Source organism: Fundulus heteroclitus, chromosome 21, assembly GCF_011125445.2.
Source record: "Fundulus heteroclitus isolate FHET01 chromosome 21, MU-UCD_Fhet_4.1, whole genome shotgun sequence".
NCBI lineage: Eukaryota > Metazoa > Chordata > Actinopteri > Cyprinodontiformes > Fundulidae > Fundulus > Fundulus heteroclitus.
The window spans coordinates 27,838,628-27,860,733 of record NC_046381.1 but is presented as its reverse complement, the minus strand read 5'-3'; the positions used below and the strand labels follow the sequence as shown (position 1 = coordinate 27,860,733).

Sequence of the window (22,106 nt, the reverse complement as noted above, 5' to 3'; positions counted from 1 at the left end):
TTTAATGTAATTTTTTTCCCTCTCTCACACACATCTAATCCTGAGCTTTCACAACAATAATTTTTTTTGTATATTTTTTCATGCTGTTTATATCCTTGTCCATACACTGTTTTTTTCAAAGCCTGGCAAAATTGTCTTACTCTTTGCTTGCAACGGGGGCAGGAGCTTAATACCCTTGGAAGAGACTGTTTAGCACAGCTTCATGTGCTAACACTGTAACTCCAGGTACTTAATTTGGCAATGTGATTCAGCCTTAGTTTGTCAAATACAGAGACAACAAATTAATAATTATGGTTTATGGGTTGGGTTTCTGCAATGTTATCAGCGTGTAAAAACCTCATCTTTAGAACCAATCTCTGCTCAAAATGGTGATCTGCACAACATAATCAAGTTTAAGCAGTTATCACAGGTTATTGCAACCGTAAACTGCAGAAAATACGGGCAGAGTTGCTTCCTCTGTCTTTACTACCATCCGTCAGCTCCTGTCATTCTAGAGGAGGATGCGCTCCAGCGCGTTATGAGGCGAAGTGCAAGCAGGTCTCTTAATAACTCCTGTTTATCGTCACTTATTTTAGAGCCCAAATAAGCAACGTCACTTTCAGAAACAAGCCAAAAAAACTGCAAACCGCGACTCATGAAATTTACAACCGACTTTAGAAAAAAGAAGTTCAAAAGTCGCACAAAATAAGCGGACTTGGCAACAGTGAGCGCAGGTCTGTTATGCTACCGCCTCTAGCATTCTTGGAACTACGGAAAGCGCTGAGGGTAAAAAAAAAAAACAGTCCATAGAGCTGCGGGGAAAAACACATTAGGGAACGGTGTGTGTTTTGACGCGCGACAGACATTGTCGGCGTTATGGTCTAACAAAGTTAACGCGTTAACAACATGTTAAAACTGTCAGACCTACTTTTAACATGAGTTCAAGAGAGGTTTAGATTTGCGCAGAATTTTGTTTTAGTTAGACATGTCGTACATTGTGAAACGGTCAGATCTGGCAACATAGTGTAGTGCTGTGTCCATTCAATTAACTCATAAGCATACTGCGCTGTCATAAACAGTTGTATTGATGTGAGGCTGAACACTGACTGGAGCAAACATGTATACTAGGAGAGGTAATTACAGCAGTTAAGGAGCACAAATAATCAGAACAAAGCAGTGTTCTCTTCTGCAGGTAACCCAAGTTTCTTTCATTTGGCTCAGTTTTACTTCTCTGTTTTCCCTATGCTCCCTAGCTGAGGAGCTACCCTCCTGTTCATATTTACTTATGTGCTGACTTCAGTGTTCACGTTCCCCACAGAAATGCTGCTGCTTCCTGCCGCTTTCATTTGTTCTTGCATTTATTTGTAAATAAGTCTGAATATTCATGCCGCACTAGCAATAGTGAGCACAGTCATCTCCAACTAGGCTACAAATGTAGTGACGCTCCCTCTCTGTAGCTGAGTTGGTTTAATTGATTAGATTGTATGACTGAGAAATTGAGATAGGAATAACAGAAAGTTGAACACTCTGAGGTAAAAAAATTAAACCCAAATGACAGCTTCCGGACCAGGGCGGGCACGGGCCCGCGAAAATAGGTATCACTTGATATATGTGATTGTCAGTATGAGGAACGTTTATGATTTAGAGATTGGTGCCATGCTATGCTGTACCGTACAAAGCGATGCACTGTCTACCACCACAAGTAAATTCTGAGAAACACTGGTTATGGTATGACAAAAGAGCTGCTTCATTATGGGTAATTCTGCCGATGAGAGTGACACATTGTAAAGTCCCACCTCCTGCACTGTGATTGGTCCCATCTGTTTTGGGCTGCAGGGAATGGAGCCTTACTAGACTGATTTACACTGTGTAATTCAGTCTGGCTGGTCAGTCTACAACATTTGATGAAAAGGGAAATTATCACCCATAGAGGGCTTAATCCAAAGTCACAGAGAAAGTGTAACTGATAAACTGATGCAGTAGGCTGGTCTAATTTGCTGAAATGTCATTGCAGCAACTCAAAATAATCCTCAGTAGTTTGCTTGAATGCATGCCAGACAACTTTGAGGTAAGCTCCTCATGAGATGACGGATGGTGTCCTGGGGTTTCTCCTGTCAGTCAAAAATAATGGGGAAAATGTCTGTGACCTCCACCTGCAGAACTATTCCTGTTTTTGGATTCTCTTCATTTCCCCTTTTGGGCACCTGTTGTTATGGTTTTAGTTCAAGCCAGGTGTGATTATGGCCATTCAGGTGTTAATTTCTACAGCATAACTTCAACAGCCATAACTATAGAACAGTCGGCACTGATTAATGTCCCCCTAAACTACTGACCTGACCAGATCAATATTCCACCAGTTTAACTGACCTGATATTACACTCTGGTCAAAAAATGAAAGTGACACTTTTTAATCAGTGTAGTTAAAGTTTCATATGATAGAAAAATACATCCATAACTTCATATTAAAATAATCTAGAATGTGTTGTACTGGTCCTAGCAGGCTGGGTTTTGACTCCCCCTTGGTTGTTTCATTAACTCCTATGTTGCTAATAATAATTTCATAACTTCTCCTGTCTCCACAGCCCCACAGACAGTACTGATCTGAAAGTGGCCCAACAGTGAGATCTGCAGAGAGTGAAGTGAGATCAGCAGAGAGTGAAGCCTTGTCTCCACCTTTAACTCAGCCGAAGTCAATGATTTCAAGCCTGTGATGGTTTTTAACACCACTTCCCTCACTCCAAACGAACAAAACCAGACAGAGCAGGCAGATTAGAAAAAAGAAATCCAGTAAAGGATCATGGTGAAGGCGGGTTGAGGAGGATAATGTGGAAGGTGGGAGAGGTAAGACTGTAATAATGAGAGGAATGAGGGACATCAAACTGGGAGGATGAAGAGATGTGAGCAGAAAAGAAGCGTAGAGATGAAGTGAGAATGAATTGCTTGGAGAGGAAGAAAGCAAGGACAATGGTGAACATCCTGCAGAGAACAGTAGAATAAAATAATTGTAGTGCAGATGATTTTTATTGTTTGTAGTGTATTTAACTTTTCAAGCAGCTGTGTTTAGTGTACGATGTCCAAGACAAATTTCAATCAATCAATCAATCAATCAATCAATCAATCAATCAATCAATCAATCTATCTATCTATCTATCTATCTATCTATCTATCTATCTATCTATCTATCTATCTATCTATCTATCTATCTATCTATCTATCTATCCATCCATCCATCCATCCATCCATCCATCCATCCTTCCATCCTTCCTTCTATCCATCCATCCATCCATCCTTCCATCTGTAGGACTAACAATTTCAATAATGAAGAACAAACAGGATGACAACAGCGCTGAATCACTATCACACATCTGGACTCACCGAGCCTTTCTGCAGTTCCTCACAGCTGGAATCAGTCTGCGTCGTCCTGCTTCTGAGGTGTTGTACATCTCCAGGTCTAACTCATCCAGAACCTCCTCTGACATCTGCAGCATATAGACGAGAGCTGAGCACTGGATCTCTGAGAGCTTCTTTTCTGATCTGGTCTCTGATTTCAGGAAGTGCTGGACCTCCTTATAAACTGAGAGGTCCTTCATCTCCATCAGACATTGAAAGATGTTGATGCTTCTGTCTGGAGAGATATTACCAGTGTTCATCTCCTTCAGGTTGATCATGACTCTCTGGATGGTTTCAAAACTTTTCTTTGTCAGACCCGGGAGCCCTCTTAATAGTCTCTGATTGGACTCCACAGAGAGGCCATGAAGGAAGCGAACAAACAGGTCTAAGTGACCATTTTTCCTTCTGAGGGATTTCTCCATGATTCTCTTTAGAAAGTCATCCAGAGATGTTTCACTATTTTTTTGTTCTAGGACTATTCCTTGTACTAGTTTTTCTTCAAGGATTTCTTTGGTTTCTTCTTCTAGTTCTTCTCCCAGGAATCTCTTTATCACCTTTGTGTTCCTGCTGGTGAAACAGTGGAACATGTAGACTGCAGCGAGAAACTCCTGAATGCTCAGATGAACAAAGCAGTAGACTGATTTCTGGAAGATCACAGTCTCTCTTTTGAAGATCTCTGTACAAACTCCTGAGTACACCAAGGCCTCTGTGACATCCAGACCACACTGCCCCAGGTCTTCTTGGTAGAACATGATGTTTCCTTTCTCCAGATGTTCAAACGCCAGCCTCCCCAGCTTCAGAAGAACTTCCTTGTCAGCCTCCATTAGCTCCTGTGGACTTCTCACACATCCTTCTTGGTACTTGTTCTTCTTCCTCTTCGTCTGGACCAGCAGGAAGTGTGAGTACATGTCAGTCATGGTCTTTGGCAGCTCTCCTCCCTGCTCTGCGGTCAACATGTTCTCCAGAACCGTAGCAGTGATCCAGCAAAAGACTGGGATTGCACACATGATGTGAAGGGTTCTGGAGGTCTTGATATGGGAGATGATTTTGCTGGACAGCTCTCCATCACTGAACCTCCTCCTAAAGTACTCTTCCTTCTGGGTGTCGGTGAAGCCTCGCACTTCTGTTACCCTGTTAACAAATGAAGGAGGGATCTGACTGGCCGCTGCAGGTCGGGAAGTTATCCAGACAAGAGCTGAAGGAAGCAGATTCCCCTTGATGAGGTTTGTCAGCAGAACGTTGACTGATGACTTCTGTGTGATGTCAGAAACAAGCTGACTGTCATCAAAGTTCAGAGAAAGTCTGCTTTCATCCAGGCCGTCAAAGATGAAGAGAAGTTTACAGACAGCCAGCTTCTCTGCTGGGAGCTTCTGAAGTTTTGGATGGAAAACATGGAGCAGTGTGAGAAGACTGTGCTGCTCATCTCTGATCAAGTTCAGCTCCCTGAACGAAAGCAGAACCACCACACTGACATCTTGGTTCTCCAAGCCTTCTGCCCAGTCCAGAGTGAACTTCTGTACTGAGAAGGTTTTTCCAACACCAGCAACGCCATTGGTCAGAACCACTCTGATGGGTCCATATTGGTCCGGAAAGGCTTTAAAGATCTCGTGGCACCTGATTGGAGGGTCATGAAGGTTCTGGATCTTGGAAGCTCTCTCCAGCTGCTTCACCTCATGCTGGGTAATAACTTCTTCACTCTGTCCCTCTGTGATGTAGAGATCAGTATAGATCATGTTGAAGAGCGTTCTACTTTCTGGTTCATCACTTCCTTCAGTCACACATTCACATCTCCTCCTGAGACTGATCTTGTGTTCCTCTAAAATCTCCTGCAGACCAACATCTCCTGAAACAAAGAAGAAAAGACAACTGAAGAAAAAAACATGAGTTTGTGACTAGATTGGAACAGAAACCTCTGGAACATCAGGAGGTGCTGTCATTATAAGGCATCTTACTTCACATTGTGTGAAGTTAAACAATGCGATCAATCCTTAGAGACAGATTTTCAGAAAGCAGATTTCTGCTTGTTTTGTGGCCAGCATCTTTTCGCTGTCAGTATCTGATTCACAAAGCAGATAATATGAATAGATGCTGACATGAAGCAGCTTTAAGAAACATGAACTTGTTAGCATGTTACCATTGTCTTCATTTTAGTCTTCCAAACTGACCTTCTCCTACAAACACCACAGCAACAGAAGAGGCAGAGAGACAGAATTTTTTTCCTTGCAGCATTTTCCAGCCTTAATGAAGGAATTCTAGAGGAAATGCTCTAATCTGTCAGATAAACAGCTCAGTGGATCAAGTAGTGTTCACATTTGTTTTGAAATAATATTGCCACCAAGACTTCAGCTCCCAGCATGCAACAACGCTTGAGCCCAACAACGTACCTGTGATCCAACCTTTGAGGTGATAAAAACATACTGTGTTTTGAATGTTTACATGCTATGACTGAATTCAGGAAGCTGTTTATTGTGTTTTTATTTTGGTATTTGTGTGAGCTGCGCCAACAGCTCAAGGTTATTATTTTAAATGAGCTGCGCCGTCGGCTCAAGGGCTACTATTCTGAACTTTATTGTTAGGTTTCAATCTCTTTTCCTTCTTCCACCTCTTCTCTCTCTTTGCTGCTTCTTTGGGTTTTTGCATGAATCTCGTTTGAAGCTCATTCAATGTGTCAGCTAGTAGCCTTTGACTTGAGTTAGCTGCCCCTAGGTCATTCCTCCTGGTTGGGAGAGCTGCCTGTGGCTAGTGGTTCGCTCATTGCCTGAGGGCCACCATATTGAGCAACCTGGGCTAACAATTTTAGCACTAGCTCAGTGTGTAGCCCCGCCATCTTGAGCAGCCTAGAATAGCAGCTGAAAGCTTATTATAGCTAATCGTGGCTAGCAGCAGCCTAGTCATTTTTATCCAACTAGACATGGAAGTAGACATGTATTACTTTTTTTTTAAAGTGAAAGAGAAGTGTTAACACGTTATTGTTAAGTTAGAGGATTAAAACAGAAAAAACATACAAAAAAATACTGAATAAAGTAAAGTAGTTTTAAGTTATTGATAATAATATTACACTCCTTTTTTAAGAATGGAGAACTGCTGTTTTTATTTTATTTTATTAAAGAGTCCTACTCATGCAGATTGCCTCAAGGCTCCATGCTTGGCCTCTTTCTTTTTACTGTCTGCTGCCTAACAAATAAGGCTAAATATTGGTTTCTTATAACTGACTCGTAAAAAGAGAAAATAGTTGCTCTAAAAATAAACTTCTCAAAAGTTAATGTTGTTTGGCCGCATTGATGTCTCTACCATCAGTGTTGACCTGGGACCTTAAGTCACTATCTGACACTGACTGCTACAGACCCGAATGTAATACTTGAGAATAATCTTAACTTTGATGCTCAGTTAAAATCAGTGGTCCAGTCTAGCTTTTTAAAACAGAGACACCTGACTAAAGATTTTAATCTAAGATTTTAATTACAACTCCTTAGATTACTGCACTGCACTTTACTGTGGTCTTAATAAGACCCTAGTGGCTTAACTGCAGCTGGTCCAAAATGTTGCTGCTCTTCTTTTAACTGGTACCAGAAAATGAGATTTAATTTTTCCAGCAGCAATTCATTGGCTATTGGTTCACATTCGGATTGATTTCAAAATTATTTTATTTGTTTTTAAAAGTTTTCATGGCCTTGCTTTCCAGAATCTGTCAGACTTGCTTCATCTGCACGCTCTCTTTCGTTTGCTCAGGTTTGCAGAAGATTTTTATTAGTCATCTGAAAAACAAAGACTGCAAAGAGGTAACCACACTTTCTTTGTCATTGCACAAAACTCTGGATTCAAGTAGCTTGACTTGTCAGGCAGGCCATTTCACTTTCTGTGTTTAATGTTCTGTTAAAACAGATCTTTTTTGGCCTTTAACCAAGTTTGAGATGTTAGCTTTTGAAGTTTTTATTGTTTGTTTTTGTGGATCTGCATTTTATTTTACATCTTGCTGGGTTAAACATTTTATTCTGTTTTGAATGACTAGTTTTTAGATTGTATAAATAATGTTGAGTTGAGAATATTATTAGTTCTTTTTAAAAAAGGGGGAACTATGTTTTTTTGCAAGCAGAAGTTCTTCAAAAACAGCCCAACAACATAATCTTTTTTTCCCTGACTTCACCAAGAAAATATTGTAGTTTATTATAAAAGGCACAATCTGAATTATCAGGTTCAAATCCAGGGAATGAAAACACCCCCGATCATCATTAATCTATGGGTTTGTTCATCAGTGTAGGTATATAACCTCATTGGTGAATGAGGCGACTTTCATCAAGCCTATACGGTCCAACATTTTCCCCTCAGCTGCAACACTTGAATCACACTGGGGTTCATGCGGCGTCTTTACGCATAATCCTGCTGCTGATGTTTCACCTCTTTTCAGCTCCATGTACTTCTAGTCTGTTACAGTTTATAACCATTATCATCACCTTTCACAGCGACAGGTTTCTCATCTCAGTCTCCGCGCTGACCAGACAAATCTCCTCTATTGCGCAGGGAGCTCTAGTGCATAATTACGCAAGCTGAAGGCTGAGTTTGAAGTTGTTTTCCAAACACGTTTTGAAACCCCAGATTTGATGAGTATAGGCGCAGCTTTTCAAGCGTTGCGCCTCACTGGTTCCTAAGTGACTATAGAAAAAAGAAAGTTTTTTTGGCAACACCTGGTACCGGCATAATCTATAGTTAATGAAGTTAATGATACTGGTTTGAGGCGGTAAGGTGGGCGGATTTTTTTTTCCCCCACTGGTGCGCTGCACATGAGGAATGAACAGTGGGGAAAATGCATAAATAAAGACTGTAAAGGTCTCCTTTAGAGGGAAGAGGTGCTGAAGCCCCCGATGTTACAAGTTCCTTAAAATGACCCTTAAAAGTGCGCACCTAAATAACAGGTAAGTTGATTTTGCACACCTGAATTCAAGTGCAAGGAGTTGCAGCAGCCCACCAAAGCACCACTGGTTCTGTGTCATTAAACAAAATAGCATGAAACACAACTACTAACTCTCCCATTGATTTTAATTGGGACATTTTGTGATGGGCGGAAGGGCATTAAATGTTTTGATGGCTGGCCGCTGATAAAAGCCCCTGGTTCTGAGAGAAGACGGGAGAGAGTAGCAGTAAGAACGCTGAGGCACCGAAACACAGTACATGTAGTTAAAAAGAAAAAAGAATTAATAAAAACATAATTTACAAACAGACTAAGTGGTGTTTTCTGATTAGCAGATCTGTTTTGTGATCCAGCGTGCAGCCATGACTGGTTGTGAATGAAGGCTTTATCTGGCAGCTGCTTTCCCCTTTTCTAATGCGTACACAGTACCGGATCATAACGGCTTACTTTCACCACTGGTTAAGACCAAAATTATTTAACTCTGATCACTCTTTGCTGCTGCTCCTTTAACATGAACTGCAGCAGGAATAATTACTGATGCCCACAAGCTGTGAAAGAAGCTGAAACAGCTCCACAGCCGACGGCAAGAAACAAAGGAAAAGTACTCCTGGTCGGCGTACTAAGTTTATTCCTCTTTTCGCTTTGTGCTCACACATCACTTGAATTTGTCACTGGACTGCCAACGTCTCAGGGTATGACAACCATTTTCACCATTGTTGACTGTTTTTTTAAAGCTTGTCACCTTGTTCCTCTTGGAAACTACACTCCCCATTTCAAACAGCTCAGCTCCTTGTCAAGTACGTATTCCAACTCCATGGCTTCCCTCAAGAAATCCTGTCAGATCGCGGTCCCCAATTCATCTCTCAGGTTTGTAAACAGTTTATCTCAGTCCTCAATGCTAAGGTTTCACTAACTTTCGGTTATCATCCTCAGTCTAACAGTCAAACTGAAAGCATGAATGAGGAACTGGAATCCACTCTCAGATTTCTCACCACCAACCCATCCGACTGGTGTAAGTTTCTTCCCTGGGTTGAGCATGCCCATAATACACACATCTCCTCAGCTCCTGGTCTGTCTCCCTTTGAGGTTTCTTTTGGCTACAAACCTCCACTATTCCAAAGATATATCTGTCACCTCAATGCATCATCATCCGTCACTAAAAACATTTGGTCCAAAACTGCATTTCATTGCACAGCTGATCAAAACTGTAATTATGCAGACAAGGGACACACTCCCACTCCATAGTACTGTCCTGGACAGAAGGTTTGGCAAGAAACTCGTCACTTGTTACATTGGCCACTATGAAATTTAGTCTCTGGCCAATCATACAGCCATCTGTCTTCGCCTACCTCTTAATCTCTGTGTTCACCCCACGTTCCATGTGTCCCAGATTAAGCCTGTCCAGACCAGTACACTATTTCTCCCTGTGGTGTAGTCTTCTTTCTCCACTAGATTGCATCTAGTGAGCATAGTGGCTGGGTGAGGCAAGAGGCATTTTCCATCAGAGTGTTAACTAACAGTGGTAACCTTAGCCTTCTGATACTCCTGGTCTTCATAGTAAGTTTATTCTTTCGATGGCTTTGTGCTCTGTCCCCATATTCAAGCTGTGAGCGCTGGATCCCGCTCCAGAGTCTGAGTCCACCTGTGTGTCCTCCAGAAGATCTCTTGGTTCACAAGTTCCCAGCTAGTAGTTTCCTGGCTCCTTGTGGTTTCACTCCTCCTGTGATAGTGTCCTGCTCATCCTCTACCATGCTTCCTTCTCAAGACTCGGATCCGCTTGGTACTCACCTGTCTCCTGGAACACAGCGGCTTATACAAGTCAGTACAGACCATCTGGATCTGATCCACTCCTCCCTGGCTACAGCAGACCTTCAGACCCTGCTCATTTTTCCCTGGTAGATCTCCACCTCAACCCCAGTAAGCTTATGATCAATCATTCCCTCTAATATCTCTCCATCAAGTCTCTAACTGTAAATTTCTCTGCAGATATTCTGCTGCTTCCCGGTCCAAGTTCCCATTTCCAGATTTCTGACAATTTGCATTATTTTTCAATAAACCTCTTAAAACTCTTCTGGTCTCCTGAGTGTGTTCTGCATGTGGGCCAAATCTTTGGCAGAGACCATGACGGACAATACATAGACATTTTTCCTTTGCTAGTGGTTAATTAGTGATTCCAAGTTCAATTATAATTGAAGGATATTAACGTTTACTAGTGTAGAGTCTAATTCAGTCTTAAAACCGGATAGACATCAATTTTCATAGTAAATAAGGGTAATAAACACAACTGCTACTTATAATCATTAAAGTCTGATAGCCCTTAATCACAGCTGTTTGTAAACGTTCTCGTTGTCGTTTACCTTTGACTAGAATACCATTAATTATAATAGCAAATAGGTTAAACTGCACAACAAATTTCAGATGACATTTCTCACTCAAAGACTTATGTTTTTAAAGTGTAATTACAGATTTTAAATTACATGGGACTGATTTGGCCCTTTAGAAGTAAACATCAGATGACTAGAAATGCACATGATGTTTATGCAAATATATCTACTGTAATCGGGAACTATTATCAGAGTAAAAGATTTTGTCTCTCAGACCTTCCCTTTTTCTATAAAAACAGAAGGTTTTATTTTTCCCCTCTTTTGTTTTCATGCATCAAAATTAACATCAGCTTTAATGAGATGTTTGGTTTTAATGCATTTAGAAGGCTGAAAACAGAGCACTTCAAAGCAAACCCAATAGGTTGTTGGGTTTAAAACATGATACATTTTACACCAGCTGGAACTACTGTTAGGCTTCTGTCTGTACTGGCTGTGTTTTGCACCTCTGCACCCTGCTCCATTGATTGACAGTCTGGTCCTGCCCACACTGTGCTCATTAACCTGCATCTGCAACACCTGCTACTCTGCCTATTTATACCTGCTTCTCACAGCCAGTCTCTGCCAGATCCTTGAAAGCCTTTGAGTGAGTAGACCATCCAGCGTTCCGATTGCCTTGCATGTTTTTGACCTTGCCTTGTGTTTTGTATTTCCCTGCTTTGCCCCACCCCTGTTGGACTTTCCATTGGCTTCTGTATTCTGGACTACAACCTTCTGCCTTGCCTCTCGACCAAGCTTTTGCCTGCCCTTTTGGAAACCTCTGGTTGCCTCTGTTCTATGGTTCTGATCCCAGCCTGGATCCTGGAATTCCCTCAGCTAAGCTCCTCAGTCTCTCATCCTGCCTGTTTACTGTCTGCCTCTATCCTGTGATCCCAAGGATCAACTCTTGTGCACACTCCTGGACATTGAGAAGTGGTTCCTGTGGGCATTCCTGGCAGATCCCAGGCTGAAATAAATCTTACGTTCAATAAATCATTACTACTCATGTTGTCTGGCTGAATTATCGGGTCTTTTGTCAGAGCTTAACAACTACAGAGAGTCAGTTTAAATAATTGATGAGAGACTTTTAAATACTTGAATTTCCAAATCCCAACTAAAGACATGGAATTGGTCCAAGAGAGATGACAGAAAGAAGCATTGCTTGGAGAAGTTCAGTCTTACCTAGAGCACAACTGCTCTGATTGGCTGCCAGCAGTCCAGCTCCTGTTCCGAGTCTTCTCCAACACAGGGGGCAGGAAGAGGGTCCTGATGGAGCAGACTGGACCCAGTATGACGTGATACACTGTCTACAGAACCAGTGTCCACAGCTGGTAGAAACTGGATCTGTCAAGATCTTCTGACACAAAGAACAGCAGGACAGCTGCTCCTCCACACAAACGTTGCTCCTCTTCCTCCATCTGTGAAGACATTTCTTCATCACTGAAACAGTTCACTACCAACAGGGTGGGGCTGACCTACTGAAGCTGAAAATGTTCATGAATGTACACCAGAAACTATGGACCAAAAGCTTCATCGGAACACAACCTCAGAATATTGAGGTCTGGTTTGAAGTATTTAATTGTATTATATTTGCCATCATGACAGATTTCTTTACTTGTTTTTGTCCATTAGAGACATTTCCTGGAGTAACAATTCTTGTGTCTGTGCCAGAGTAGAAAACTGTTTCCATCAGAGGCTTAAAGAGACCAAAAACTGACTCAAATCTAGATTCCAATGTAGAAAGTTGGATCATTATTTAATGCTGTAACACAAGTAAACAGGAGTGAGCCTCAGGTTACATTTGTCTAAGCACTTAAAAAGACCCTAGTAAAAAAAAAAAGCCGCATTACTTGGACCTATAAGAAGTGCTAACAATAAGTTATTTAAAGTTCAGGGGTCTGATTTATAAACCTGCAAATGCACAAAAGACGGCCTGAAAGTTACATATGTAACACTCTATGCAAACCCCACTTGGGTCGAGTGTTGTCCTAGTGGTTAGAGCGGTGCGCTTACACTCTGAGAAGGTTACAAGTACCCGGTTTGATCCGGGCACACTATGGGTCCCTGAGCAAGACCCTTAACCACAGATTGCTCCCTGGGCACTGTGATAGTTGCCCGCTCCTGCCTAAGGGATGGGTTAAATGCAGAAGACAAATGTCATAGTAATGTACAATTGGAATGACATAAAGATTTCTTCTTCTAAACGTTCAGCAGCATTGACCCAGGCCTATGCTTATTTTGGAGACAGGGGACATTGCAGCCACATTGCAACATGATCTGTCTCAAGTGTTCAATTTGACTCCATATCAGACTTTAATCACAGATTGACTTCATCATAAGCATTCAAATTCCCAGTGTTATTCATGTTGCGCTAGACACATGTAAGGTGGACATGACATTTGTCCCTAAAAACAACCATCAGCAAGAATTATAATTCATCTCAGCTGACAGCTCTGATGACCCATGGATAAAAAGTATCCAGGAGGTAGGGGCTTTCATCAATCTTGGCAACCTCCTGATGCATAAACAGAACCACAAGCTGAACAAGGTCCAAACCAGTGAGACGCTGAAGATCAACCAGTTAATACTAATGATAGATAGATAGACACACAGTATGTGGATCAGTTAGAAATGTTTTTTTTACTCTGAGGGTCCAGGTTCTTTACTGAATGCTGGAGGTTCTCTTCTTGACCAGTCACTCCTCATAGACGGGCAGCTGGATCCTGGAGGTTCTGATCTGTCCCCCTTTAGATCACAATCCTCCATCTTCTGGACTTCAGTCAGTCTGAGAGAGAAACCAGAACCAGTCAGTTTCCAGTGATTCAGGTCCTGTCATGTTTTGAGCTCCTGCCTTAGTTTAGTTTCTGTTTTGGGTTCTTTCTTGTTTGGTTTCTATTATAGCTTGTGTCCTGTTTTAGTCTTAGTTTAGGGTCTGTCTTAGTTTTGGTTTATGTCATAGTTTGGGTTTTGATTTTGTCTATGTTATCAATTCACTTGGCCTGCTCAGATCACTTCTCTGTATCCAGCCTTTAATCAGTCAACTCAGTTCACCTGCCAGTTATCTGCCAGCTCACCTCACCATCTGATCTGTTTGCTTGTCACCCCCCTGTCTAATCAACAGCCAATCAGTTCGGTTCATTTCAGTCACCACCTTCCCTCTGATTATTCTCACCTGCCTCCTCTAATTAGTCTTCACTCCTGTTCACCTGCTCACTCCCCTATTTATTCCTGCTTCACTCCCTTACACATTGCCAGACCATTAACGAGCCTTCGGTGAGTTCTGCTGCCAGCCTGTTTTACCTGAACTGATTCTGTTTTTGGATACCAGAGCTTGCCTGATCCCTGCCTGCGTTGTCTGTTGAACTGTTTACCGACCTTGGACTGTTATTCGATCACAAGATCTGTTTCTATCCTGCCCGCATCTTTTGTTAAAATAAACCTTCTTAATCATACCTCCTGCTTGTCTGGCTGAATACTGGGTCCATCTGTCCCCATTCATGACAGGTCCTGTAAAGCAGAAAGCTGATTCCCATCATGTCTGTAGAGGACCAGATGAACCTGGGTTCAGCATGTACCATCTGAGTCTGATTTGTCCTTCCCTTCTACTTCTACTGATGTCTGCAGGGTGATCTCCTCAGAACCATCTGGAGAAACTCTGGGTTTATTAAGAAAATTAGAGCTAAAACTCTGTTTGAAACCTTTTCAAGTCTAAACTAGAATAATGTTTAAAATATTGTGGTCAACTGTGTCAAATGCAGCAGTTAAATCTAAATCTTAACTTGGAGGCTTTCCTCCCTGTTAAAAGGGGCTTTAATCGACGTTGGCAACCTCCTGATGCATAAACAGAACCACAAGGTCCAAACCAGTGAGGCATAGATAGCGTTAGAAATAGGTTTCTTACTCTGAGGGTCCAGTTTCTTTACTGAATCCTGGAGGTTCTCTTCTTGACCAGTCACTCCTCATAGATGGGCAGCTGGATCCTGGATGTTCTGATCTGTCCCCCTTTACATCACAATCCTCCATCTTCTGGACTTCAGTCAGTCTGAGAGAGAAACCAGAACCAGTCAGTTCCCAGTGATTCAGGTCCAGTCAGTGTCCTGTAAAGCAGAAAGCTGATTCACATCATGTCTGTAGAGAACCAGATTAACCTGAGTTTGGCAGGTATCATCTGGGCCTGAATTGCCCTCCCCTTCTACATCATGCACTTCCTGATGTCTGCAGGGTGATCTCCTCAGAACCATCTGATGAAGCTCTGGGTTTATCAAGAAAATTAGAGCTAAAACTGTTTGAAACCTTTTCAAGTCTAAACTGGAATCATGTTTCAGGTATGTAAAAAAAATGCAGAGTGAGGTCAGTTGTATTGAACAAAGGATGGAACATTTCTTCTGAAGTAGTGATGTGCTGGTCCTGAACACAGAGGCCGGCTTACATGTTGAGTCTCACTGGACCTCGTAGCACTTTATAAACTGGTGTGTGTGTGTGTGTGGGGGGGGGGGGGATAAAATAAATAAATAAACAAGTGGAACCCAGTTCTACTTCATTTAAACCATCCTCCTGGATTAATGGAAGTATCAGCGAATCAGAAGGGAATGCAGTAAAGGTGCAATTCCTCAAGTTTGACTTCTGACCTGTCTATATTGAAAATGCTTTTGAAGGATATAACCAGAGATTTAAAGGAAGAAAGACCTAAGTACTTCTCACAACTCAAGGGTTAAAATTCCCAAAACACTAAATGTCTTTTCAAGAGAATTAACCTTTTATTCAATCGGAATGTTAGAAATGTGTGAGAAATATGAATCATTATACTCTTTTTTTTTTAACAAGATTTCTAACATCAGAGCCTAAATAGTTAATTCTTCCTTCTCCTCTCAACATTTAATTCATTTCATCCACTTTCTCAGTGTGAGTTCAGCTTCACAAAGAATAGCTTCTTCTTCCTGCTTCTCGGTGACGCATTTCTATTCTCTCCTCTCTCTACCCCGTTTTCTTGCCTGCATCTATCAATCTTTTTTGGAGCCTCTTTTTTTATCTTCCAAATTGTAAATTACAGATCTGGTCGGCTGGACTCTCAACGCAATTGATAAAATTTTCTCAACGAGAAGACTGTGCAAAGGAAAGCCTCCCTGTGTCTGACAGATTTTGTGCAGCTGGACCAAATGCAGCTGGACAAATGATATACAAGAAAACACCTCTGAAGGAGGAAGTTGATCCATAACCAGACTATCCTAAAGTACTTTGACTGGTCGCCTTCTGTGATGTATCAGACGCTTGTTCATAACAATAACAACAACTTAATACCAACCATGACAAGTAGTTATGCAGGAAAGAAACTTTCTAAACAGATTTTACAGAACACTATATCTGCTTCTGCTGCTGCTTCAAAAAAATCATAAATTAACTGAGAACAAAGTTTTATTTTTAATTTCAGCCTTAATTCAGCCGCTAAATCAAAATCTGCAGACTTCAGGGTTTTCATCCTGGAATCAAGTTTTCCTGATTCAGTTAAATTATTCATCAAAAAACAGGCCAGTCTCTGATGTCAACATTATCTAACATCATGAGGAAGAAGAGCAGTAAAAGAACTGGTACCAGTTCAACTGACCAACTAAAAAATCTACAGCTTTAAAATAGTTTTGTTAAAACATTATCTCCCATTTTCTCAAATTCAGTTTTTGTCTGAAAAAAGAGACAATCGAAGGACACTGATCATTTGTTGGTGCTGATAAACAGAAAATAAGAAGTTGACTGGCTCCACGGTTACATGCAGTCAGTCGTTTGGTTCTCCTTCAGAACCAGACTGAGTTCTTCTACAGGTTCTGTTCACAGCCCAGGGAGAGAAAAATTAGAACAAATTAACACTCACCCTGTCCCAGATTCTTCTTTGTTTTGTTCTGCTACTAAATCGAATCAGAGCCTGTTTCTTATTATCTGATACCTGACTGTAACTGTCTCACCTAAGGCTCCGCCTCTTTTTAAGGTGAGTTTACCTGAGTATAAACACCTTTACTTTCACGCCTGTGCATGTCTGTGCATCTTCCCTTTCATTTCTTCTTCCCTTTGTATCAACAGTGAAGCTGTAAAATACTGAGGTCATGTTTAAACGTGTGTGTTTTAAAGGTTTCTGTATTATTGCAGAACAAAAAGTTGTTTTGTTCTTTGTAAACCATGGACTCAGCAGCAGACACATTGGGGGGATTTCTGACAGGTTTAGTTGGACTTTCATCTTTCTTTATATATTTCTACACTGTAAAACATTCGGCCCCATTTTTACATGGATCATTTTCTCCCTGACATCATCTTGAACTGTTCAAGAAATGTTCACACATTGAGCTTCACTTTCTCCCACCATTGAGCCAAAGAAGATTGATTTCAGTTCTGATTGGGGATCTTCTCATGTTTTTATTGAATATCCCAATCAGAGCTCTAGGTCCAGTAAAGATTTGGTCAACAGACTGAGATGCAGGTCAAATCAGGTGGGTGAGGCAAGTTTAGTTGAGTCTGATTTCAGGAAATCTCCTCTTCAACGTGTCTCCAAGTTCTCTGTCCTCCTGAGATGTTTCAAAGCAGGATCCTAGCAGCACAGCTGAGGAAACATGTTGGTCGGAGATGTTCAGGAAGGAAACAGAGCCTGTGCTGTCACTATTTCTATCCACCTTCATGCTGCCAACCCTACTTTTGAGCTTCTGGTACTAAAAGCAAAGAAACGTGTTGGTGTCCTTAAATCTCCTCCTCCAGCTGCAGCAGATTTCTACCTTAAAGCAGTAGATTTCCACCTTAACGCTATTTAAATGGGGAAATTGTACAGAAAGAGGAGCTGAAAAGTTCAGGAAACATTAAAGCTTCAGGTCTCACAGCTCAGCTTCATGCTTGTCTTCATGTGTTCCTGCAGGAAGCTGCTGCTCTCCCTCTGTGTGTCATGCAGCAACACCACCTGCTGCCCTATCCAACTAACTGCAGTCATCAATCCTTGCTGTTTACATCCGGTTCAGTTTTCTAAAAAACATCATCTCTGCTGTTGCTCTGCTTGAATCACAATCATGGCAGAGAGTTCAGATCTCTTCATGAAGAAACTAAAAGACCATCTGAACTTAACACACTCAGAAAAAGATGTAAAGGCTCCAAATATTCAGGAAGTTGGGAATCATGATTTCCCTGCTCTAACCTACCTGACCCTTGACCTTACAGAGCCCATCCTGGAGAGCCTTCTCCACCACGCCCGCTGACAGGGCGATACAAACGTGTACATTGTCCTGGGCCCAGGACAGAGGGGGGGGGGGCCCAAAGCTGACACACTGACCATTAAAAAACAGGCAAAGTAATTTTTCATAAAATATTTGTGTGAAAAATATTTAATATTAGAGTGACTAAATATATACATATATATCTGCATTAGGTATATGTAACAAGTTTTCTTTAAATAAGGGGCCATTAGAACTCCCCCTTCCCCAACATAAAAAGGTTTGACCATTAGGACATCGGCTTGCTGCAACTTTGAAAGATGTCCGGCGCACAGAAATGAAAAGAGGAGAGAAAAAGAGAAGATGACACTAAAGGCTTGAGGGATTTTATGAGTAAATATTTTTTTAAAACTGAGGATGAGTCAGAGTCAGGAACAGGTCTAGGAACGGAACTGCAGAGGAATGATGCCCATCCAGAGTCAGGTAAGAAGCAATGTGGTTATCAGTGTGATTTGAAAGTATAGCATCCGCCAGCTAGTGTAAGGGGGAAAAACATTTTTACAGAAATACTTGAGCTTTGCGCCAAAAGAGCAGAAAGCAGAGAGAGGGCAGAGGTCCAGGTTCAGTCTGAAAGATCCAGCTGAGCTTGGTGGACAGAGAGACAGGAGGACAACGTAGCAGTTCTCCTGTCACAACATGTGGCTTTAAGGGGGGGCCGCGTGTGTTTGAAGAGGAGGCAGAGAGAGCCATCCCTACCGATAACAGAGTCAGTGCCGGTGGGGGGGGGGGGGGCTTGCTGCCCGATCAGAGAGTCTGAGCATAGTCGCTCAGAGATGGATCACGCCGTTGATTTCAGTGATCCCGCGTTATGGCCAACAAAAATGACTGATTCTGATCGAGTGAATGTTTTGCGTTTAACGGCAAATAGGAAGCCTTTCTCAGAGATGGCAAATAAACTGCCAGCAGGTTCAGAGGGTCTAACCACATTTATGAAGTGAAGTCATCTAAGACTTGTTTTGAGGACAAAAAAAATATTTCTGTAAACAGCAGGCTATAGAACAAAATAAAAGGCCTTTGAGAATGAAGTATACAGTTAATTTGACTTTTTTTGGTATGTGTGCGTGCATGTGCGTGCGTGTGTGTGGTTGCGGCAGGTGTAAAGGGGGGGCCCAAAAAGACTGTGCTGTCCCGGGCCCAACAAAGCTGTCAGCTGGCCTGTTCTCCACCATCTTGAAGGCTGCCTCTGGTGAGCCAGATCTAGAAAAGAACAGGGTATTTCTCTGTATAGTATCAGCAGATTGAACATCTTCCAAAGACTGGTTCTGTTCACCCTGGCAAGAATCCAGTAAATGCTGATTGAATTATGACCACCAATCTCCTTCTTGTTAGTTCAGAACAGTCTGAAGCTTTTGAAGCTGTCACTTAGAAACTGCAGTCAGGCAGAGGAATGCTGGATATTAACACACCGGAGGTTGGCAATGATCTGGCACTGTGGAGTGGACTGAGAAGAGTATAAGTAGAGGAATGAACAGGTGACCGGAATTGAAAGCTAATTAACTGCAACAGGTGGAGCTGATCTAAAGCAGGGTGGTGACTGGAAGTGGAACGAACTGATTGGTTAGTGACTGGTTTACCTGTAGAAAATCATTACACCTCATGGTGGCCCACAGCCCTCTAGATCTCAACCTGCAGCAACACTGAGCCGACCAACGTCTCAGGAAATCCCTGGATGTAGTGGAAGTTCAGTGCTGAGCAAATATTCTCCCAGGGTCCAAAAAACAGCAAAAAACAAATGCATAGATCATGACACCAATAGAATGTATTAAATTTTTAATTAGATTTACCCTTTTAATAACTTAAAATGAATAATTTAAAATATAGAGATAAATTTAAGTTTTTGTAAAAGAGATTGTACCTGTTTAAATAAAGCTTAAATGAAAACTAAAATAAAAACACATTTATTTAATCTATCAATTTCTGGATATGTGTCACTTTTAGCCTTCTGCAGCAGGAATATCATCTGGAACCTGTTCCAAGGCTGAAAACTCAAAAATCCATGAAGATAGTCTGGAGCAGATAGGAGGGGAAGAAGGAAAGAGGAGAGGTAAGGAGACGAGGGAGGTAGAAAGGATGAGACAGAACAGGCAGTGTCAAACATTTTCTAGAAAAGGTGAATATTGAACAATCTTCCACATTGCTGAAGGCCACTGGCATCTGGCAACACTGTACTGTCACAAAATTAAACTTTCTCTCTGTGTTTTGTAATCTGACAGCAGAACACTTTGGACCAGTATATTGAGAAGTCATTGAGTTACTTGTAAAGCCAAGACCACATTTCCCTCTCTAGATTACATTCAGAGTCTCCCACTGAAACGGAGAGGGAGAGGCCGAGGCAGAGCCAGGGGGAGCGAGAGGGGTAGCTCCAGGAGCTGTGGAAGAGAAGGACGGGGGATGCACTAGGCTCAATCATCAGATTATGAAAGGCTGCTGGAACTTCAACAGAGGGGAAGAGCTATTTACTGTATTTTGCAATAATAACCATGTCCATGAAAAACTTTGACTCAAGGATAAGAAAAGTAGAAGTATGTAAGGTGAGCTCTCGTGTTTAACCATCAGTACGTGCTGAGTGCTGAAAAATTGTTTAATATATTTCAAATTAAGCTAATACTTGGGTCAAAACTTAAAACGGTGCCAGTCTAAAGATGATAGGGATGGGGGCACTGGAGACCGAGGCCCTGTCCCACTTCTCAGACTAAACTGTACACACTTCTATGTGCACCTGGTGGAAGTGCACACAAGGTTTGAGTGTGCAGGTTACAAGTGTCCAAAACAGTAAGATTGAGGCACTTCGGGTTGTCATCAACTTGCACCTCTGTGTCATAACTGTGACACCAAAAATGACAGGACAGTCACTGTTTTTGCAATCTTTGCTGCTGAAAAATATTTGAACTTCAACAAGCAATCGTTCTGAGGGGGATAAATTGCAGGAACTCATATTTGAGCGGATTAGGCAGAGATGGTATTGCCACAAATAAGAAATGAATGGAAAATAATACTGGTAAATATATACCCAAAATATATATAACAAAAAAATATATATGTTGTGTACCTTTCATTAATGATAGCACCTTGATGTGACATTGTTTGGTTTGTTACCGAAAATAAGTAAAAAAAATAATAATAAAGACATTTGATATTTTTCTTAACTATTTATTTAATTTTTTGCAACTTCTGCAACAGCTGCTGTGAGGTAAAAAAAATCATCATAGCAGACAGGAAGGATAACTGGTTGCTTACTTGTTCAGAAGCACACTTTCAGATAAAACAAAGTCCCTAAATAGACGTGCAAAACATTACTCTGTGCTTTCAAAAAGAATGCAAATGCATCAAACTGATTCAAACTGTTCAAACTGATTCAACAAAGCAGATAGAATTAAATTTAACTGGCAGCTACTGTTTAAGGAAATGTTAGTTTCATAAGTAGCTGTGGCTCAAAACATCATATAGAGCCATGAATTGTGGGTAATACACTTCAGAGAAGCCCACATCAATGCAGAATTCGCCAAAGTGTGAATCGAGGGGACAAAGGGAACGGGGCGAAATACCACCCTGGAGAATCGGGGCACACTACGCACTCAGTTCCCTCAGTGGGAACGCCCATTTGAGGGGCACAAGGGTGGAAGTTCAAGAATTGGGACAGGGCCCTAAAATTAAGCTCTTGGACAGCTGGGGTTAAAAGCTGCTCTGTCTCCTGTTGCATCACTTTAGGGCTATGTAGCGCCTCCCAGAGGGCAGAAATAGAAACACATGATGTAGAGGGTGAGTATTGTCTCTGATGGTTCTGCAAGGTCCACTGTAGCAGCTGGCCCAGTAGATGTCTTTCAGGGGGATCATTGATGCTTGGTGCCAAGTCCACCACCCTTTGGAGAGGGGCCTGTTGGCCTCTGAACAGTTTTAGAACCAGGGTGGGATGTATGTATGTATCTCTTGAGCTCTGTTATAAAATCTTCTGTTATAAAATCTCTGTTATAAAATCTTCAGCAGACTGGCAAAGATGTGTTTCTCATCAGTTGACTGTTTGGACTCCATTTAAGTTTCCAGCTAATGTGGCTCTATAGAAACCTGATGCTGCTCAGCACCGCCACGTCTTGGTCTCCAATCCCTGATGGAGACAGAATGAAGGCTGGAAACCAGAGGAAACATCTAAAGAGAACACATATTTCAGAACAAATGTAAAGAAAGAGAAATGTTCAGCTAAGGAACTGACATTTCCAGCAGATGAATGGTCTATAA

The 22,106-nt window shown here is 41.7% G+C and overlaps 1 protein-coding gene across 1 annotated transcript in view; it reads right to left on the bottom strand.

Annotated features, from left to right (window-relative positions):
* The window catches only part of LOC105932146 (NACHT, LRR and PYD domains-containing protein 12), a 40,606-nt gene extending 24,025 nt beyond the window's left edge, over positions 1-16,581 (bottom strand). The window contains exons 1-5 of the mRNA XM_036125627.1: positions 16,499-16,581; positions 14,537-14,677; positions 13,280-13,420; positions 11,818-12,053; positions 3,355-5,212 (exon numbers count right to left, since the gene is read on the bottom strand). Of these exons, the coding sequence (XP_035981520.1) occupies positions 3,355-5,212; positions 11,818-12,053; positions 13,280-13,420; positions 14,537-14,658 (2,357 nt within the window). The 5' untranslated portion in view covers positions 14,659-14,677; positions 16,499-16,581. The remainder of the gene's footprint in view (positions 1-3,354; positions 5,213-11,817; positions 12,054-13,279; positions 13,421-14,536; positions 14,678-16,498) is intronic.
* Positions 16,582-22,106: the final 5,525 nt, after the last annotated feature.